Source organism: Schistocerca cancellata, chromosome 1, assembly GCF_023864275.1.
Source record: "Schistocerca cancellata isolate TAMUIC-IGC-003103 chromosome 1, iqSchCanc2.1, whole genome shotgun sequence".
Classification (NCBI taxonomy): Eukaryota; Metazoa; Arthropoda; class Insecta; order Orthoptera; family Acrididae; genus Schistocerca; species Schistocerca cancellata.
In genome coordinates, this window is record NC_064626.1 from 829,747,882 (window position 1) to 829,770,568 (window position 22,687).

Genomic DNA, 22,687 nt, shown 5'->3' on the forward strand with positions numbered 1-22,687 from the left:
TGATTAGTACAGTTCACAATTAGCACAATTTCTAATTCTGTTCACAATGTGAGAAACTGTCATTTGATATAAACATAGCTTTACCACCTGTCTATAAATTTAAAGTTGACTTATACATTTGGATAAATACTTTTCAAGACACTGCACTATGTACACTAGCAGATATTTCTTGCTATTCTTTTTGTTTGTCTTATTTCGATAAATAGGCTGCAGAAACAGTAATTATCCATGTGCTCCACATCTCTTCTAATTTCTCTTGTTTTTTTCCTTACCTGTAGTAAAATATGCCATGGAAACATCTGCACTAAACACAGATGCTTTAAATGTATGAGATTATACTTATTGATAAATTTACCCATGACATTTATTGTGCAAAATTACCTTTATGTTACTAATTCCCATTGAAGTTCTATGAACATCTTCATAACTCTCATATTGACTAAACCTGTTGGATAGAATGCTGGCAGCATTCCACTTTGGAATTCCTTCATTCAAATATTTTATGTTGGCTTGATAAGAAATCCAAACCATCTGTTAGTACTCAAGAGATTACTCAAGATTCTTGTTTGTGCAACTTTTGTAGACTTTTGTCAGCAGCTTCCAGCGGGTCTAACTATAATCGACTTTTTGTGTATTCAAAATCAGAGTCCAGGGACATATAATGTACATTATAGCCAAATATTACTGAGTTTTTATTGTTGTCTGTTTACCTACATAATTTGAATTTTTTCATGTTTAAGTCAATCTTCCATTCATTGCATCACATTGAAATTAAATTTAGGTTTTTTGCATTTCCCATTGTAGCGTAACTGTTGGCTGTACATGTATGCCCCCGCTAGCTGTGACTGTGTCGAATATGGCTGAAAAGTGGGTGTCAAAAATAGTGTGTTCTAAGTAATGTCGTCTACACCAGTTTTGCAGTTCAAACACTTTATTTGCATATGGATGTTGAATGAACTACTATATATGGTCAGTCCGAGTCTTGTTCATTTAAATTATACACAGATAAACAGTTAGCCAGTTGCTGTACTCGGCTGATGTCCTATAATGCGATTGTTCAAGTGCAGTAACTTGAAGTTCACATGTGGCAAACAAATAATTAACACAGTCACTGATTAAAGTTCTCAAATTGCTGTCCTTGAAGAAATATCAATACAAAAATGATATAAACACCAAGTAACTGTTGGAAGTAGCACTGTTCATATTCTGATCTAGTTTTCACTATAAGCATTACTGAAGTATGGCACAGTCCTTCATCACTCCCTAATTATTGATTTACAACAGTCACTAAATTATTAAATAAACTTCAGGACATGAAATCTAGATAAATGATGGTACTTCTATGACTTGTAATTTCTGTTGACTCCTCTGCTTTGCAGTGCATTGTCCCGTATTTGTGGACACAGATTGATTGTTTCACAATATTCTGCAGATTGACTAAAATGGCATCCTAAACGTTTGCTTGCATAGATTTACAATAATTTGGCATAGCTTTAACTATTGTTGTTTGCTGTATTTTCATAAATTAAAATTCAAGATTTATATTCTGAGTAACTGAATATCAAAAGTTTTGTTTGAATGAGGACTTCTAGATACAAGAATAATTTCTGTTGAATTACATTGGCTAGTTTGCATAAATTGTGATTCTGTTTCAGTAAGAATGTTTCTAACTAAACAGCTCAATTACTCTGAAACCTAAGTGAATGCCAAGGTTGCTAGTATGTTTTCATCATTAGCTGTTTAAATGCTATAATTATTTATATTCCTTTTTATTAACTCTGTCAGGAAGTTAGTAATTTGCGATCTGTGTACTTATAAACAGTGACAACAAAATCTGAAATCTCTGATGTTTTGTAATTACTGCAGTTTTTAGGTAAACTAATCACACTAGTAGATTCAAAATAACCCAAAGACTGTAACAAATGATAAAGTTAAGATGGATAACCCCTGACTCAAAATTTGATATTGCTATGCACTGTGCACATGCCATATAAATGATAATATCAAAGAGATCATAGAATTTGGAAACAATTAATACTAATTTTTGGGGAAGCTAATGGAAGGAATCCACCCCCTTTGTTACAGCATCTGCATAGTTCAGAAAAGCTGGTGCTGGAGGGAAGGACCCAGATGGCCTAGGTCGTGAAGCAGCCATTGACCTCAAGCTTGGTGTGCTCAGTTACTTGTTGTGCCATTGAGTGGTCAACTTTGTTCTTGGACACAGTTTGGCACTGGTCATTAATTCTGGTGGATAGGACTGGAATAGGAGTCCTGGGTGAGTGGATTGGGCAGGTCTTATACTTGGGTCTTCCACAGGGGTATGTTCACTGCGGCAAGGTGTTCGGAGTGGGAATGGTGTAGGTGCACACTAGGATGTTGTGAAGTTTGCATAGGCAATGGGATACCACTTTAGGAGGGGTGATAAGGAACTTGGGTAGGATGTCCCTCATTTTTGGGCATGGTGATAGGTAATCAAAGCCCTGGAGAAGGATATGGTTCTTAGGAGTGCTTGGAGGATTAGGAGTGTATGAGGATACGGCGTGGGAAATCTGTAAATCAGTTTTCAGACTAGGTTTTTTGGGTAGGAGTTGGGGCAGTTAGTGTCACAGTCCAGAAAAGTCCTCATGAGACCTTTAACACATTGGGCAATGAAATTTTCATCACTGCAGATACACTGTCCACAGGTGGCTAGGCTGTATGGGTGCTATTATTTTCATGTGAAACAGATGACAGCTGTTGAAATACTGGTGCTGTTGGCGATTAGTGGGTTTAATGTGGACGAGGTGTGGATGGGAGCCATCAGAAGGGTGGAGGTCAATGTTGAGGAAGGTGTCATATTGGATTGAGGAAGACCTGGTGAAACTTGTAGGGGAGGCGGTATTGAGATTGTGGAGGAATCTGGATTGGATGTCTCAGCCCTGAGTCCAAATCATGAAGATATCATCAGGGATCCTGAACCAGACGAGAGGTTTGGGTTTGTGAGGCTAGAAAGATTTTCTCTAGATGAACCATAAAAAGATTGGCCTAGCAGGATGCCTTGTGGATGCCCATGGCTGTGCCACAAATTTGTTTATATACCTTCCCCACAAAGGAGAAGTAGTTATGTGTGAAAATATAGTGGGCAAGGTGTATGACGAATGAGAGGTTTGGACTGTGAAGGATGATGGGAGAGGTAGTGTTCATAGTGGGCAAGGCCATGGGCATGAGAGATATTGGTGTGTAGGCAGGTGAGATCACCATTGGCGAGAAGGGTTCCAGTTGGTAAAGGGATGGGGAGGATCCAAGCGATAAAGGGATGGGACTGGCGGAGAGTCAGTGAAGGAAATTGGTAGTATTTGTTGTGAAAGGGTAGGCTTTAGGCCGTTAGTTGGAGGTTTTGGTCAACAGGAGTGGAAATTCTTTCAGTAGGAGCACAATAACTAATGGTGCATCTTGGATTATTGAGTTTGTGTGTTTTGGAGAAAATATTGAAGATTGGTGTGGAAGGGGGGGATGGGGGGGGGGGGAGGAGAGGGTGCTGTTCGGGTGAGGAGGTAGATGGACTCAGAGGAGAAGTTCTGGGATGAGCCTTAGGAAATTAGTAGGGAATAAATTGTCACCGCAAAGCTGTGGCCAAGAACAAAGTTGGCCACTGACTGGCACAACCTTGCAACACATACTTCGCTCCTGTAACCCTCCTGGTCCCTGTTACCATACCCTCCACCTAACATGCTGAGCCTGTGATCCTGCCATCCCTCCCTCCGGCATTCCTAGCCAGCAAAATTGCTGTCTCCCCCTTAATCACTAGCTAACCATCCCCAACCTCTATTTCTGCTCCCCTCCTCTTCATCTACCATCGCCTGCTGACAGAAATGTTTTTTGTCGATGATTCAATGCTTCTGATATTCAGTCAGTGGTCTTCTGTACTCCTAAATTATTAACAGTCTGCCAAAACTTTACACACTACAGTTCTCTTAAAATTGATAACTGAATAAATTGGTATTACCAACACATTTATGTATCTCTGAAATTTTTTCTGCTATAAGCATACTTAAATTATCAGGAGCATTTATTGTGTTCTGATTTAGATTCATTCTGTAATTTATAACAATCTGTATGTTAGCTATAATGTTCATATTTGCAGCTGGTGCGGCAGCCAATTGCAATGACAACAGCACAGAACACCATTCAGGAGCAGTTGCAGCGCAAGCATGAAGAGCTTCAGCAGTTGATAGTACAACAACAGGAGGAACTTCGTCGTGTCTCAGAGCAGTTGTTTATGGCACGCTATGGTCTTCTTTCGCCTATGTCACTTAATATCAGCAGCACTGCTGCTAGTCACCTTGTAAGTGAAGAATGAACACAAATATTATTTGTGAGACAAAAAATAGTGCCAACTTACCAGTTAAGGAGACAGTAAAAAGAAAAAAGTCTCTCTCTCTCTCTCTCTCTCTCTCTCTCTCTCTCTCTCTCTCTCTCTCTCTCTGCTGATTTGTAGATAGGCACAACAAAATGACTGTCAAACAAAGCTTTCGGCCAAACATGCCTTTATCGGAATTAGACAACATGCGCACGCACGCACACACACACACACACACACACACACACACACACACACACACACACACACACCGCATGACAACAGTCTCTGGTTCTCAAGGCCTTGGCAGCCAGAGACAGTTGGTCGTGTGTGTGTGTGTGTGTGTGTGTGTGTGTGTGTGTGTGTGTGTGTGTTTTGTCTCATTCTGATGAAGGCCTGTTCAGCCAAAAGCTTTGTTTGATACGCTTTTTGTTGTGCCTATCTGCGACTCAGCATCTCCGCTGGATGGTGAGTAGCAACTATCCTTTTAAGAATATTGCCTTTGTTGGACATACATTCAAGTAGAAACTATATTTCATAACAGTTCAAATCTGGAAAATAACTAAATGAATACGTTCATAACGCCATAGAAAGAGTAAAGTTTCTTATGTTTACCTATCCAAAAAAGAATATTTCTTTCACTTATTATTATGTCAAACAATGGAAAATCCAGGATAGAATGTAACAATATTATGAAAAGCAAAGTTGATACCATATAGTGGAGATACTGAGTCCCAGATTGGCACAACAAAAAGACTGTCAAATATAAAGCATTCGACCAGTAAGACCTTCGTCAAAAGTGGACGACACACACACACACACACACACACACACACACACACACACACACACACAACTTGCACAACACAACTGCAGTCTCAGGCAACTGAAACCATACTGTGAGCAGCCGCACCAGTGCATGATGGGAGAGTCGACTGGATGGGGCTAAGGAGGAGGCTGGAGTGGGGAGGGGGAGGAATAGTAGGGTAGGGGTGGTCGACAGTGAAGTGCTGTAGGTTAGACGGAGGAGAGGGGAGATCTTGGGGGAGGGGTGGAGAAGCAGAAAAGGAGAGAACTAAAAAGACTGGGTGCGATTGTGGATGAGGGCTGGGTAGTGTTGGAATGGGAATAGGGAAGGGGGTGGATGGGTGATGACAGTGACTAACAAAGATTGAGGCCAGGAGGGGAGCGTAGGATGTATTGCAGGGAAGGTTCCCACCTGCGCAATTCAGAAAAGCTGGTGTTGGTGGGAAGAATCCTTATGGCACAGGCTGTGAAGCTGTCATTAAAATGAAGGATGTCGTGTTTGGCAGCATGCTCAGCAACAGGGTGATCCACTAGTTTCTTGGCCACAGTTTTTCGGTGGTCATTCATGCGGACAGACTGCTTGTTGGTTGTCATGCCCACATAGAATGCAGCACAGTGGTTGTAGCTTAGCTTGTAGATTACGTGACGGGTTTCACAGGTAGCCCTGCTTTTGATGGGATAGGTGATGTTTGTGACTGGACTGGAGTAGTTGGTGGTGGGAGGATGTATGGGGCAGGTCTTGCATCGAGGTCTATTACAGGGGTATGAGCCATGAGATAAGAGGTTCAGAGCAGGGGTTGTGTGGGGATGGACAAGTATATTGTGTAGGTTCATTGGATGGCAGAATACCACTGGGAGGGGTGGGAAGGATAGTGGACGGGACATTTCTCATTTCGGGGCACGGCGAGAGGTAGTCAAAACCATTTGCTCCAGTCCAAGGTGGTACTGAGTTATAAGCGGAAGGCTCTTCTGTGGCCGAATGGTGGGACTTGGGAGGTGATGGGATACAGGAAAGATAAGACACAGGAGATTTGTTTTTGTACAAGGTTGGAAGGAGAATTACGGTCTGTGAAGGCTTCAGTGAGACCCTCGGTATATTTGGAATGGGACCGCATGTCGCTTCCCCTTCCCGCCCCAGCCTCTTCCTTACCCCCACCCAGTCATCACTACCATCATGCACTGGTGCTGTTGCTAACAGTGTGGTTTCAGTTGCCTGAAACTGCAGTCGTGTGTGTGTGTGTGTGTGTGTGTATTTTTGACGAAGGCCTTACTCACCGAAAGCTTTATTTGTGACATTCTTTTTATTGTGCCTGTCTGTGACTCAGCATCTCCACTATATTGTGAGTAGCAACTTCCCTTTTCATAATATTGTTACTTAGTATTACGTAAGTTACAGAGAGTAATACTTTTTCTGAAAGACTTGTAATGCTGTGCCCACGGAAAGTTTTTACATTTATATTTACATATACATCTTCTCATGCTCAATATAAATGCAGGAGTAAAGATAATGCAAAGTAACTATCATGTGTATTTTATTGCTACACATGAGATACGCAATGCTAAGTTGAAGGGATTCAGCAGCAAACTACTTGTCTTGGGATTAGCCTTTCCTTGTGTGTGCTGAAGAAAAAAAAAGAAAATATCATACAATGGAAAATCCAAGATGCACTGTAACAATATTACGGGAAGGAACATTGGAGATGCTGAGTCGCAGATAGGCATAACAAAAAGATTTTCAGACTTAAAACTTTCGGCCAATGGGCTTTGTCAACAATAAACACACACACACACACACACACACACACACACACACACGCAAATGCAACTCACACATACGACTGCAGTCTCAGGCAACTGAAACCACACTGTTAGCAGCAGCTCCAGTGCATGGTGGGAGTGGTGACTGGGTGGGGGAAAGGAGGCGGCTGGGGTGGAGAGGGGGAGGGATACTATGGCGGAGATGGCATTCAGTGAAGTGCTGGAGGTTAGGTGGTGGGCAGGGGAGAGGGGGGGGGGGGAGTAGCGGGAAAGGAGAGAGATAGAGAGAAAAAAATAATAAAATAAAAAAGAAATAATATTATCTGCTCTATGTTTTTGCATAGGCTGACATGTTATGTTGTTAAATTTGTCTCATTGGTCAATGAAAAGATTGTTACATATGGCTTAGTGAAATTAAGTAAACCTTTTCTTAGAAATCACTGATGTAGCAGTGATCAGTGATTTTTCCATTGTATAATTGAAATTGAAATTAAACGCTGTCAATATTCATCATATCAATAGAAAGTTTTGCTGTTCTACTAAATGAAATTAAAAATTTGTTCTTACATGAGGTTAATATTCCATTTCTGTAGGTTACACTGCCATACAACGCAGCTGTTAGTAGCACAACTTCTGTGGGACGAGAGGGTGAATCATCCACTCCTGTCTCATCAGAGCTTTACCATGCGCCGATCACTGTGGCTACTGTCACAGCCCGCACCCATACACCAACGGCTTCCATCATGATAGATCCTCAGCAGGTGAGCAAGTTTATTACTACTACTACTTCTTCTTCTTCTTCTTCTTCTTCTTCTCCTCCTCTTCCTCCTCCTCCTCCTCCTCCTTAGTGATGAAATATCTCGTGTCTAATTATTGGTGTTGTTGAATGTTATCAGTAGAAACGTAGTAGCATCCAATGAAAATTTGGCAATGATTGTATTTCACTTCTGTCCCCAAATACAAAAAGATCTGCCGCGTAATGTTAAAGATGATCTACGCCTCTGAAAATAGTTTGTTATACATTCTGTGCCAGTGCTGCAGTTTATGCTGGTTTTGTGTGGTGGAGGTTAGTAGAATATTTGTAGAAAAGTGCAAGAAACATCAGTGATACATAGGAACAGGAAAAAATCAGTGTTATTTTATGACCAAAATAGGTGTTATTTTTTTGCACTTATCGGCGTTATTTTCTTGCAAGCTTTTACTATTATCAGTTATCTATTTTTGCCATATTTAACCATTTTTCAATGCTATGTTGAAAATGGAATTACACCTAAGGTAGGGTGGGCCAAAAATGAGACGAGTGTAGAGAAAACTTATTTTAACAAAAAATTTTGACACAAATAATTATTTAGAAACAAATACCAAAGGTAAAAATGAAAATAACAGTATGTTGCAGATATTTTATTGATGTCCTGTTTCGCTCTTTTTCATATCATTCTTGAGCTGTGAAGGCCACAGAAGCCGGTCTCTGAGGCTCAAGAATGATCTGAAAATTCGCTAGAAGCATGAAATGTGTTATCAATAAAGTATCTGCAACAGAGACTATTATTTCAATTTTTAACATTTATATACTGTTACTGCACTTGGTCTGAATAGTGTATAGTGATACATGTATTTTAAATACTGCAAAAAAATTATTTATCAATGATGATGTATCCAGCAGATTAAAAAATATACAGAACTCTCCTTTTTTCAGGTCCGCAGCATGTTTTTGACCCTCAACATTTTTTCTCACTGACTTAAATATTTGAAATTTCTTATGGAATAGTAATTATGTAACTTAAAAGAAAATCTTCTAATGTAAAGAAAAATCTTTGCCTCTGCAGTGCTATTATTAATAAATAAAATGTCTTGGCTGCATCCCCATGAGATTTTTCTGTATGAATATCACTAAGAAAACTTGAAGGTTATTTTTACGTATTCCTAAGTAACAAAATATTTATAAACATTTACAAAAGGTATTTATCTTGGGTTAAAAATAAGACAAAATTTAATTTTCTTAATTTTTTTAATGTTCACGCACATGTTGCTTGGAAACAAAGTTTATAATATGTTTCAGTACAAGTTTTGAGTTTTAAATTCTATTTATTATCAGTAACACAGTCTTTCAATACAAAAACTTCCTTTAATGTAGTCTCTTCTTCTTCTTTTTAGACACATGTATACAACTGGTAGTAAGGCTCATTTATGTACTGCATTTTCAGCTGTTTTTATCGCAATCTGGACAAATAGGGTAAAAACAGAAATCCATCCTCAAACAAAAGAAGCATAGTTAAAAACTAGTAAACATTTGAAAAAGTGAGAATATGCATAGTTTTTTTTCTTTTTTAAGGAGAATAAAGAAATGAGCTAAAAAAGATAGGTCTACAGTATCACTAAGGCACACTCTGTAGACAGTTTTTTTCAAATGACAGCATTGTCATTATTTCAATGTTGTCTTCAGAGAGATTGTGCCGCCTATCTATTAGTACTTCATTATAGTTTGAAAACAGCCTCTCGCTGTCAGCTTTCAATGCTGCAGCTGCAAATTGCTGTCTGTCGACTGCAGTTGCCTGCAAACATTTCACTGTATCAACATGTCCCGACTGCATTGACATTTGGGTTTTAACAAAATTCTAGAGAGACTGATACCCTTTCAGAGTATATGCAGTACTAAGAACAGTCATCCCAGGTACAGTTTGCAAGATTCTGGCCATTTCGGAATTAATAGGATTGAGAATTATTGTCTTTGGATCTAAACAAGAACCCAAGACTTTGAAAACTGATTTACTTGGATCTGTGGCCATTAGAGTCGACAATCTCATTTGGAGTTGCAGCCCAGTTCACGTCAATCCCTCCTTAATTCCTGCCTGAAGCACTTCCCTCTTTATCGTTTTTAAAATCTCACTGGTTTGATTGCCAAATATTCCTTTTCCCACAATACTGAAGCATACTTGAAGATGCTTCAGCTTTGAATAAAGTTCATGTGAAGTTGAATGCTTTGAAGTCTCTAACATCATTATCTGACAGTGAAATATACTCAGTGCCTGAATTCAGCATCTCTCGCATATCATCACTGCAGAAGAATTCAATCATTACCTCAAAATATTCTGCTGCGTAAATGGCTGTGGAGAGCCAAGAGTTCCATCATGTTAAAACTGGAAGAGGAAAAATTTTTGAATTTCTATTTTTCTCTTTAAGAAACTGCAGATATAAATGTTTCCTCTTGCTGGTATTTAAAAAAGCACCCTTTAAATAACTGATAGTAGCATTTAACTTACTAAGTTCCTTGGAATAAATGTTAGCAATTAGATTAATTTTATGTGCTCAGCATTGCATGTTCAAATGTGTGTGAATTTCTAAGTGACCAAACTGCTGAGGTCATTGGCCCCTAGTCTTACACACTACTTAAACTAACTCAAGCTAAGAACAAAACACACACACACACACACACACACACACACACACACACACACACACACACACCCATGCCCAACAGAGGACTCAAACCTCCAGCGGTAGGGGCCGTGCAGTCCATGACATGGTGCCTTAAACCGCTCGGCCACTCCGCGCAGCCGCAGCATTGAACATGGATTAAATTATCACCTATTATTGTTTTCAAGGAGTTAATGCATTTGTTCATATAACTAGCACTGTCACTCACTACTGCTTTAACATTATCATACTCTATATTATATGCTTGAGGAGGCTCCAAAATAGCATGAGTACATTGTGTTGAGTTTGCTGCATTGAGAACTTTCACACGTGCCACAAAAAGTTTCTGCTCATTCCAAGCTTCAATAGTTTTCAACAAAATGGCAAAAACACTACGGCTTCTTCTGTCAGCGGTCTCGTCGGCTAATATAACAGTATCGTTCCATTACCTCAGTTTTCCTTTGCTGTTGTATTGAAGGCACAATAAACTCTCTCACTGTTTTAACACATAGGATGTTACCAGCACCTAAAAATAACAGTCTGTTAGTTATATGAACCTTAAAATAATATGATACTGTACAAGAGCAAGATAGGGGGGAACTGGGGTAATTGGAACACCAGGTTATTAGAACAATGGCCTATAAACAGTAAACCAAGCAAGTTAAAGGTACCAAGAAGTTGTTGTGGATTTGTAACAATCAGCTCTTATGCCTAAATTAGTACCATTATTTAAGATTCACTAATTAAATTTCAGTGAAAATTTCAGGGTATGTTGTGCTGAGGTTAGGTATGTTCCCTAACACCTCTACAATACGTTCATTCATTATAAGTGTGAAGGAGTGGGACACACTGTTCCAATACTTCCAGATGTGCTAATTAGAACTTACAGTTGCAGACTTAACTTTTTTTTAAACTATTAATGGTTTGCCCATATCATAAGATACAAAGATGAGAAAATTGAGAAAGTCTCAGCATCAACATAAATTTTAACTCAAATATCCAAGTTGTTTTGTTTTGAAGTTTTGCAAGTATTTAAAAAATATATATTTATTTCTGTTCCAATTGCCTGGTCCCCTCAATATTTTTATCAAAGATGAGAGGTACGGCCTTCAATTATGAACTGATAGAGAGTACATATAAATTGAAGATTTACCAAAAAAAAGTTTTGAGGCAGGCTCTACCCACAATATAACCACTGCTCACCTTCAATGAACTCATTCGTCCACTGCCGAAAGTCTTTGTTCTCCAATTTGTAGAGTGGAATGTTGACCTTCAAAGAGGTTTCTACAGTCCTTTGGGCCAGATATTCACAATAGATCTTCTTCTTTTTTGCAGTTTCAAAGCTGCTGCTAATTGTAGACTGCTGCTTTATTGGCAAACTGCTCTGCATCATCTTGTTGCTCTTATGTTTTTCGATCTGCTCATGTTTCACTGTAGAATCTTTATACTCCCATGAAACTCCGATATTGCAGAATTTACAGAACACTGTTAACTTATTGGGAGCATATAAACCATCGATTTCAAATTCTCGCACCCTTTCATCAGCAGTTGCTGTAGGCTTCGGCATTTGCACAGAACAAATTTGTTCATCACCGAGTCTAGAATAAGAATACAATGAATGAAAAGAAGCAGATATAAAAATGAGTATCCGAACGCAGGAATTGCAATAGCTTTGAAACGATTGAAAAACGCGCCGCAAACAAAACACGAGTCTAGTGAAGTGCACCCCCACTCTAACACAGACAACTATGCGAATGTGTGAATTTGGCAGCTTGGCAGTGTCAGAAAAATTTTTCTGGGTAGATTCTGGCTGCTTTCTCTCACTGCTTTTACATTAAACAACCACACTCCAAGTAGTCAAAAGTGCGAGTAGGCACTGCTTATATACTATTTCAACTCTGCATGTGCGGGGAAAGCTGTCTGGTAACTGCTTAAATGAACCTTATTTCAACGAAATTTGGAAACAATCATAGCAATTTTAATTAAAATTTTAGTAAGTTAATACATGCAGAAAGATATGCACTCAGCTTTGGTTGGCAGCGAGCATTCACAAAACAGTTGTCCTGCCAATAAATGGTTTATGTAAACATGACTAATGGCTTAAACACAAGCATGTACAATATTCTATATCTACATCTACATCTACATTTATACTCCGCAAGCCACCCAACGGTGTGTGGCGGAGGGCACTTTACGTGCCACTATCATTACCTCCCTTTTCTGTTCCAGTCGTGTATGGTTCGTGGGAAGAACGACTGTCGGAAAGCCTCCGTGCACGCTCGAATATCTCTAATTTTACATCCGTGATTTCCTCGGGAGGTATAAGTAGGGGGAAGCAATATATTCGATACCTCATCCAGAAACGCATCCTCTTGAAACCTGGCAAGCAAGCTACACCGCGATGCAGAGCTATGTTATGACTTATCTCATCTAAATTGAAGCTACCGTAAAATAATAAAATAGAATAATCAATAATGAGAGCGGCGGGCGATGTGTACACCTCTCTTGCAGAGTCTGTCACTTGAGTTTGCTAAACCACTCCGTAACGCTATCACGGTTACCAAATAACCCTGTGATGAAATGCGCCGCTCTTCTTTGGATCTTCTCTATCTCCTCTGTCAACCTGATCTGGTACGGATCCCACACTGATGAGCAATACTCAAGTATAGGTCGAACGAGTGTTTTGTAAGCCACCTCCTTTGTTGATGGACTACATTTTCTAAGGACCCTCTCAATGAATCTCAACCTGGTACCCGCCTTACCAACAGTTAATTTTATATGATCATTCCACTTCAAATCGTTCCGCACACATACTCCCAGATATTTTACAGAAGTAATTGGTACCAGTGTTCGTTCCGCTATGATATAATCGTACAATAAAGGATCCTTCTTTCTATGTATTCACAATACATTACATTTGTCTATGTTAAGGGTCAGTTGCCACTCCCTGCACCAAGTGCCTATCCGCTGCAGATCTTCCTGCATTTCACTACAATTTTCTAATGCTGCAACTTATCTGTATACTACAGCATCATCCGCAAAAAGCCGCATAGAACTTCCGACACTATCTACTAGATCATTTATATATATTGTGAAAAGCAATGGTCTCATAACACTCCCATGTGGCACACCAGAGGTTACTTTAACGTCTGTAGATGTCTCTCCATTGATAACAACATGTTGTGTTCTGTTTGCTAAAAACTCTTCAATCCAGCCACACAGCTGGTCTGATATTCCGTAGGCTGTTACTTTGTTTACCATGCGACAGTGCGGAACTGTATCAAACGCCTTCTGGAAGTCAAGGAAAATAGCATCTACCTGGGAGCCTGTATCTAATATTTTCTGGGTCTCATGAACAAATAAAGCGAGTTGGGTCTCCCACAATCGCTGTTTCTGGAATCCATGTTGATTCCTACAGAGTAGATTCTGGGTTTCCAGAAACGACATGATACGCGCAAAAAACATGTTCTAAAATTCTACAACAGATTGACGTCAGAGATATAGGTCTATAGTTTTGCGCATCTGCTCGACGGCCCTTCTTGAAGACTGGGACTACCTGTGCTCTTTTCCAATCATTTGGAACCTTCCGTTCCTCTAGATACTTGCGGTACACAGCTCTTAGAAGGGGGCAAGTTCTTTCGCGTACTCTGTGTAGAATCGAATTGGTATCCCGTCAGGTCCAGTGGACTATCCTCTGTTGAGTGATTCCAGTTGCTTTTCTATTCCTTGGACACTTATTTCGATGTCAGCCATTTTTTCGTTTGTGCGAGGATTTAGAGAAGGAACTGCAGTGCGGTGTTCCTCTGTGAAACAGCTTTGGAAAAAGGTGTTTAGTATTTCAGCTTTACGCGTGTCATCCTCTGTTTCAATGCCATCATCATCCCGGAGTGTCTGGATTTGCTGTTTCGAGCCACTTACTGATTTAATGTAAGACCAGAACTTCCTAGGATTTTCTGTCAAGTCGGAAAATAGAATTTTACTTTCGAATTCACTGAAGGCTTCACGCGTAGCCCTCCTTATGCTAACTTTGACATCATTTAGCTTCTGTTTGTCTGAGAGGTTTTGGCTGCGTTTAAACTTGCAGTGAAGCTCTCTTTGTTTTTGCAGTAGTTTCCTAACTTTGTTGTTGAACCATGGTGGATTTTTCCTGTCCCTCACAGTTTTACTCGGCACGTACCTGTCTAAAACGCATTTTACGATTGCCTTGAACTTTTTCCATAAACACTCAACATTTCAGTGTCGGAACAGAAATTTTCATTTTGATCTGTTAATTAGTCTGAAATCTGCTTTCTATTACTCTTGCTAAACAGATAAACCTTCCTCCCTTTTTTTATATTCCTATTAACTTCCATATTCACGGATGCTGCAACGGCCTTATGATCACTGATTCCCTGTTCTGTGCTTACAGAGTCGAAAAGTTTGGGTCTGTTTGTTATCAATAGATCCAAGATGTTATCTCCGTGAGTCGGTTCTCTGTTTAATTGCTCGAGGTAATTTTCAGATAGTGCACTCAGTATAATGTCACTCGATGCTCTGTCCCTACCACCTGTCCTAAACATCTGAGTCTCCCAGTCTATATCTGGTAAATTGAAATCTCCACCTAAGACTATAACATGCTGATAAAATTTATGTGAAATGTATTCCAAATTCTCTCTCAGTTGTTCAGCCACTAATGCTGCTGAGTCGGGAGGTCGGTAAAAGGAGCCAATTATTAACCTAGCTCGGTTATTGAGTGTAACCTCCACCCATAATAATTCACTACAGCTTAAACTACTACTAACAGCAACAAACACGCCACCACCGGTTGCATGCAATCTATCCTTTCTAAACACCGTCTGTGCCTTTGTAAAAATTTCGGCAGAATTTATCTCTGGCTTCAGCCAACTTTCTGTACCTATAACGATTTCAGCTTCGGTGCTTTATATCAGCGCTTGAAGTTCCGGTACTTTACCAATGCAGCTTCGACAGTTTACAATTACAATACCGATTGCTGCTTGGTCCCCACATGTCCTGACTCCGCCCCGCACCCTTTAAGCCTGTTGCCCCATCTGTAGTTGCCCAAGGCCATCTAACCTAAAAAACTGCCCAGTCCACGCCACACAACCCCTGCTACCCGTGTAGCCGCCTGCTGCGTGTAGTGGACTCCTGACCTATCCAGCGGAACTTGAAACCCCACCACCCTATGGCGCAGGTCGAGGAATCTGCAGCCCACACGGTCGCAGAACCGTCTCAGCCTCCGATTCAGACCCTCCACTCGGCTCTGTACCAAAGGTCCGCAGTCAGTCCTGTCGACGATTCTGCAGATGGTGAGCTCTGCTTTCATCCTGTTAGCGAGACTGTACAATATTAATGTGGTTTGCGTGATATCACAGAGTACACCTTTTTCTTTGTTTGCATTATTTGAAGATGGGTTCTGATACGTGAAACTGGTCATCAATTAAACAAAAGTAACTGAATTTTGCAACTTTGGCTGTTTTCTACAGCAAACTGGTTAACTCAATTTGCTGTCCTGTTATCAGTCCAGTGTGCTGGAAATCCAAAAAGATGAATTTTATAGCTTCTTGTTTCTGTAGCTGTCCTGTAAGATACCTGCCACACCAACCATTCGGAGCTCATCACATATTCGGAAATAAACACCCAAATACTTATTTCATTCTTCGATCTCTAATCAGACAGAAATGTTAACATCATTTATTGCAGAACATACTTGTTTTACACTTTCGTATTTTTCCATTTACTTTTAGTGTAAAAAGTGGTACACTCAGAAGCTGAATGATTCATGATGTTTTTGGCGGTGTTCGCGCCCACCTCCTTCCAAATATTTGCATTACATTCATAAAAAAAGACCCAGACTGTGTTGACAATGCTACGATGGAAAAAAATACATACTAGCATGTAGTGGGACACAAACCTACATCCATTCGTATCGTAAACCACGAAAATATCCATTATATTACAGCTTACTCATTCGGCTACTGTCTCTAGTCTCAGTGATCATATTTCTTCAAGCCTTGTATTGTTGCTGCATTACTAACCACATTTAATGAGCTGGATGGTGTGTTAGTGGTAGATTTTCATTGCGCCATTGCTTTGAAACGGCATACTGTGACACATGCAATACAAAAGAAATAAATAATTGAAATTCACACAATGGTCATTGGTTATCGCTTGCAAAAGTCGATCGTCAAAAGGCCACTAGTGATGTCACAACTGCAAAAAGTAGTGCGACATTTGAACATGGAACATTTCAACATTAAATATGTTACTGACATTATTAGATTTACGACACTTCTTACGAGGAAACAGAGAAAGTTTGTTGAAAAACACTGATTTTGTGTTACTTCCTTAAAAACTGCCGAATTCACATTACTTCCTTAAAAACCACCAAATTCACGTTATTTGTCACATTATCGTTCAATCGAATTTTACCGGTTCCTAGTGATTCATTTTATTGGCAGCCAAACAAATAAGTTTCTGTCAAGCACTGCCTTGAGATTAAGCATAAAATGAGATACAGCAGGACTAATACCATGATTCCAGCTTTTCTGATATGGGAGTCTATTACAGTAGGAGCTTCAGGAAATCTAATATTTAGAGTTGAACTTATGTAAGGGACATACTTTTCTTTGAACAACAGTGCCATTGTCAGAAAACATGCATTTAAAGGGTAGAGTCAGTGTCGTCGTAACTGCCGTCTGCTTCACGTCTGCTGTGCAGCGAGCTACCATAATTTAAGTATTAACTGTATTTTTCTTACTTGTCACTTCTTCTTCCGTGTGTATTTGCTTTTAGGAAGCTTTAATTGTCGGGTGCTATTAATAGTGTTCCATAGATTTCGTGTTTGTTTTGAATACAGTCAGAGTCCCTTTAGTCAACCATAGTGCCAGTAGTGCTAGTGTTTGTTTTCAATACAGTCCAGAGACAGGTAGTGCTATTTTCATTGTTTTCTACAAGAAGTGGCTAGCAACCACAGTTTAGTGAATAAACAGCCGCCTTTAGTGAATTAGCAGTCTAGTTAAAGGTTGATTAACTCTCTTCAGTAAATTGATTCCTTAGGATGGATAGGATGTGTGACTGCTGTGTACGGACGCAGGAGGAGCTGGTCACTGTTCGCGAACAGCTGAGCGTGTTGATGGCCGCGTCAGCCGTCTTCAGGCTGCTGCCTCGGAGTGTAGCGGCAGTGGGGAGTCCGGTGCGTCGCAAGGTACACCCCAGGTGTTACATGCTTCACCCACTCTCCCTGCTGTCGAGACATCTTCGCGGGTACCGGGCGCGGTTGGGCCACCCTCTCCCCAAGGGGAGTGGCGGGTTCAGCGGCGTTCGTGGCACACGAGGCGGAGGGTCAATGTGGAGGCTGGCTGTGTGGCATCGCCCGCTCTGCCTGTGAGTGGACATGTGTCTGGTCCTTCAGCAAGGTCCGAGCAGGCACACGGGGGGAGGGGTTTATTAGTTATTGGGAGCTCCAATGTTAGGCGGGTGATGGAGCCCCTTAGGGAAATAGCGGGAAGATCGGGGAAGAAGGCCAGTGTTCACTCTGTCTGCTTGCCGGGGGGTCTCATCCGAGATGTGGAGGAGGCCCTACCGGCGGCGATAGAGAGCACTGGGTGCACCCGACTGCAAATTGTTGCTCATGTCGGCACCAATGACTCCTGCCGTCTGGGTTCAGAGGTCATCCTCAGTTCGTACAGGCAGTTTGCGGAATTGGTGAAGGCGGAAAGCCTCGCTCGCGGGGTACAATCAGAGGTAACTATTTGTAGTATCGTTCCCAGAACCGATCGCGGTCCTCTGGTTTGAAGCCGAGTGGAAGGCTTAAACCAGAGGCTCAGACGATTCTGCGGAGATCTGGGGTGCAAATTTCTCGACCTCCGCTATCGGGTGGAGAAATGTAGGATCCCCCTGAATAGGTCAGGCGTGCACTACACGCCGGAAGCGGCTACAAGGGTAGCGGAGTACGTGTGGAGTGCACATGGGGGTTTTTTAGGTTAGAGAATTCCCTCCCTAGGCCCGACAAGACGCCTCCTGAGACGCGGCAAGGTAGAAGTAGGCAAAATGCAACAGGGAATAACAATATTAATGTGCTAATAGTAAACTGCAGGAGCGTCTATAGAAAGGTCCCAGAACTGCTCTCATTAATAAACGGTCACAACGCCCATATAGTACTAGGGACAGAAAGTTGGCTGAAACCAGACGTAAACAGTAATGAAATCCTAAACTCAGATTGGAATGTATACCGCAGAGACAGGCTGGACAGTGAAGGGGGAGGCGTGTTTATAGCGATAAGAAGTGCAATAGTATCAAAGGAAATTGACGGAGATCCGAAATGTGAAATGATTTGGGTGAAGGTCACGGTTAAAGCAGGCTCAGACATGGTAATTGGATGTCTCTGTAGGCCCCCTGGCTCAGCAGCTGTTGTGGCTGAGCACCTGAAGGATAATTTGGAAAATATTTCGAGTAGATTTCCCCACCATGTTATAGTTCTGGGTGGAGATTTTAATTTGCCGGATATAGACTGGGAGACTCAAACGTTCATAACAGGTGGCAGGGACAAAGAGCCCAGTGAAATTTTTTTAAGTGCTTTATCTGAAAACTACCTTGAGCAGTTAAACAGAGAACCGACTCGTGGCGATAACATATTAGACCTTCTGGTGACAAACAGACCCGAACTATTTGAAAAAGTTAACGCAGATCAGGGAATCAGCGATCATAAAGCGGTTACGGCATCGATGATTTCAGCCGTAAATAGGAATATTAAAAAGGGTAGGAAGATTTTTCTGTTTAGAAAAAGTGACAAAAAGCAGATTTCAGAGTACCTGTTGGCTCAACACAAAAGTTTTGTCTCAAGTACAGATGGTGTTGAGGATCAGTGGACGAAGTTCAAAACCGTCGTATATTATGCGTTAGATGAGTATGTGCCAAGCAAGATCGTAAGAGATGGAAAAGAGCCACCATGGTACAACAACCGAGTTAGAAAACTGCTGCGGAAGCAAAGGGAACTTCACAGCAAACATAAACATAGCCAAAGCCTTGCAGACAAACAAAAATTACGCGAAGCGAAATGTAGTGTGAGGAGGGCTATGCGAGAGGCGTTCAATGAATTTGAAAGTAAAGTTCTATGTACTGACTTGGCAGAAAATCCTAAGAAATTTTGGTCTTATGTCAAAGCGGTAGGTGGATCAAAACAAAATGTCCAGACACTCTGTGACCAAAATGGTACTGAAACAGAGGATGACAGACTAAAGGCTGAAATACTAAATGTCTTTTTCCAAAGTTGTTTCACAGAGGAAGATTGCACTGTAGTTCCTTCTCTAGATTGTCGCACAGATGACAAAATGGTAGATATCGAAATAGACGACAGAGGGATTGAGAAACAATTAAAATCGCTCAAAAGAGGAAAGGCCTCTGGACCTGATGGGATACCAGTTCAATTTTACACAGAGTATGCGAAGGAACTTGCCCCCCTTCTTGCAGCGGTGTACCGTAGGTCTCTAGAAGAGCGTAGCGTTCCAAAGGATTGGAAAAAGGCACAGGTCATCCCCGTTTTCAAGAAGGGACGTCGAACAGAAGTGCAGAACTATAGACCTATATCTCTAACGTCGATCAGTTGTAGAATTTTGGAACACGTATTGTGTTCGAGTATAATGACTTTTCTGGAGACTAGAAATCTACTCTGTAGGAATCAGCATGGGTTTCGAAAAAGACGGTCGTGTGAAACCCAGCTCGCGCTATTCGTCCATGAGACTCAGAGGGCCATAGACACGGGTTCCCAGGTAGATGCCATGTTTCTTGACTTCCGCAAGGCGTTCGATACAGTTCCCCACAGTCGTTTAATGAACAAAGTAAGAGCATATGGACTATCAGACCAGTTGTGTGATTGGATTGAGGAGTTCCTAGATAACAGGACGCAGCATGTCATTCTCAATGGAGAGAAGTCTTCTGAAGTAAGAGTGATTTCAGGTGTGCCGCAGGGGAGTGTCATAGGACCGTTGCTATTCACAATATACATAAATGACCTGGTGGATGACATCGGAAGTTCACTGAGGCTTTTTGCAGATGATGCTGTGGTGTATCGAGAGGTTGTAACAATGGAAAATTGTACTGAAATGCAGGAGGATCTGCAGCGAATTGACGCATGGTGCAGGGAATGGCAATTGAATCTCAATGTAGACAAGTGTAATGTACTGCAAATACACAGAAAGATAGATCCTTTATCATTTAGCTACAAAATAGCAGGTCAGCAACTGGAAGCAGTTAATACCATAAATTATCTGGGAGTACGCATTAGGAGTGATTTAAAATGGAATGATCATATAATATTGATCGTCGGTAAAGCAGATGCCAGACTGAGATTCATTGGAAGAATCCTAAGGAAATGCAATCCGAAAACAAAGGAAGTAGGTTACAGTACGCTTGTTTGCCCACTGCTTGAATACTGCTCAGCAGTGTGGGATCCGTACCAGATAGGGTTGATAGAAGATATAGAGAAGATCCAACGGAGAGAAGCGCGCTTCGTTACAGGATCATTTAGTAATCACGAAAGCGTTACGGGGATGATAGATAAACTCCAGTGGAAGACTCTGCAGGAGAGACACTCAGTATCTCGGTACAGGCTTTTGTCAAAGTTTCGAGAACATAGCTTCACCGAAGAGTCAAGCAGTATATTGCTCCCTCCTACGTATATCTTGCGAAGAGACCATGAGGATAAAATCAGAGAGATTAGAGCCCACACAGAGGCATACCGACAATCCTTCTTTCCACGAACAATACAAGACTGGAATAGAAGGGAGAACCGATAGAGGTACTCAAGGTACCCTCCGCCACACACCGTCAGGTGGCTTGCGGAGTATGGATGTAGATGTAGATGTAGATGTAGATGTAGATGTAGCTTGTGTAGCTGTGATATAAATAGCACATTACTAACGATTACTCATCATCTGATTGGATTTCAGGGAGCAATCATGTTTAAGAGCAGTTCTCACAGCATTTGATGAAAACACTTGTATAAGACTGGCCATCAAAATATTCAGGCCTAAGTGTAATTGTCAACCTGATCGAATACTAAGAAATACATCTTCTGTCAAACTTGTTGAGAAAATCCTAGAAATCACATCACTTCTTTGCTCATTATCTTAATAAGTCATTAATGACAATTTCCTTACATTCCTCTGTTTTGCAAGGTATCAACAATTATTAATATTTTTGAGCTTAATAAAAATTCTGATTCCTGCTGTCCACTATTTTTTTTATCCACAATACATATAATGCACATAAAATGAAATAATTTTGTCATGTCATGCTGGTAATATTTTTGTTATTGCTTCTTTTATTGTAAATTTCATAGTTAATTGAGGGTTATAAATGTGATTAATAACTGTGAATATCTTTGATTCTGTGATGATATTAACTTTTAATTTAATTTTTCACTGTCACTCATATTACTTTGTGGCTTCAGGTGAATTTGCAAGCTCATGGAACAGAGGAACCAATACCTTTTCAGCTTTCTCAGCAACAAGCGCAGTTGCTCTTTTCGTCTCCAAATTCTGGACAACAACAACAGTGACCAAATTGTGAATTTCTCTAAACACTAGTAATTTCCAGACATCAGATACAGGTTATTAATATCAAGAAATATTATTTGTAGGATACAGCTACTGTAAAATTCATGTTATGTTTTGTATTTCTATTGTATATTGAAGATAATGTACAGGGTCAAAGTTGTTTGTATATAATGTTGTATAGAATTTAAAAATGAGAAATATTTTTGTGATAGTAATACATCAATGCTGTGAACAGATGCATTCCTTTATTATACAAAATGAGATGCGTAAGTATTGGTATTAGATGTCGGACAGTAAATGTTGGAAGGTACTTATTTTTTTCGACAAATATATAGATTCCTGATATTGCCTGTTATACTTGTTTTACCCCAAAGTTTCTCATTTGTAAGTTGCCAGTTATCTTTCATGTCCTCCAGTAATTTTTCTTGATGGAGGGTTGTAAAATTTTTTTGCTAGTAGTGTTTCTTGCCAGATTTGCACTGTTACATATTTATTTATCTAACAGAAGTCAAACAATTAACAGTAAAGTTAAGTTTTACTTCTTCAACTCCAGTCATTTTCTTTTTATTCCCTTTGAAAAATGGGAAAAAAGCTTAGGAATATAATGGGGAGCACAGCAGAAGACAAAGACAGTTGGCTGTCAGCAAAAATGAGGACTGAGAAAGATGACACTTTCGGAACTTTGTGTGTGTGTGCGGGGGGGGGGGGGGGGGGGGGGTTGCGGAGGAAATTTTAGACAGGAAAGGAATTATGTGAGAAAGGAAAAGACCGGAAATATTTGGATAAGACTAATGGAGGAAGTAGGGTATGCCGA

At 40.6% G+C, this 22,687-nt stretch overlaps 1 protein-coding gene across 3 annotated transcripts in view; it reads left to right on the plus strand.

Moving 5' to 3' along the window:
• Window positions 1-22,218, plus strand: part of LOC126188663 (circadian locomoter output cycles protein kaput-like) — a 108,572-nt gene extending 86,354 nt beyond the window's left edge. For all 3 annotated transcript variants that reach the window (XM_049930270.1, XM_049930286.1, XM_049930278.1), the window contains exons 15-17: window positions 4,124-4,324; window positions 7,498-7,665; window positions 21,768-22,218. In XM_049930270.1, the coding sequence (XP_049786227.1) occupies window positions 4,124-4,324; window positions 7,498-7,665; window positions 21,768-21,875 (477 nt within the window). In that variant the 3' untranslated portion in view covers window positions 21,876-22,218. The remainder of the gene's footprint in view (window positions 1-4,123; window positions 4,325-7,497; window positions 7,666-21,767) is intronic.
• The last annotated feature ends 469 nt before the right edge of the window (window positions 22,219-22,687 follow it).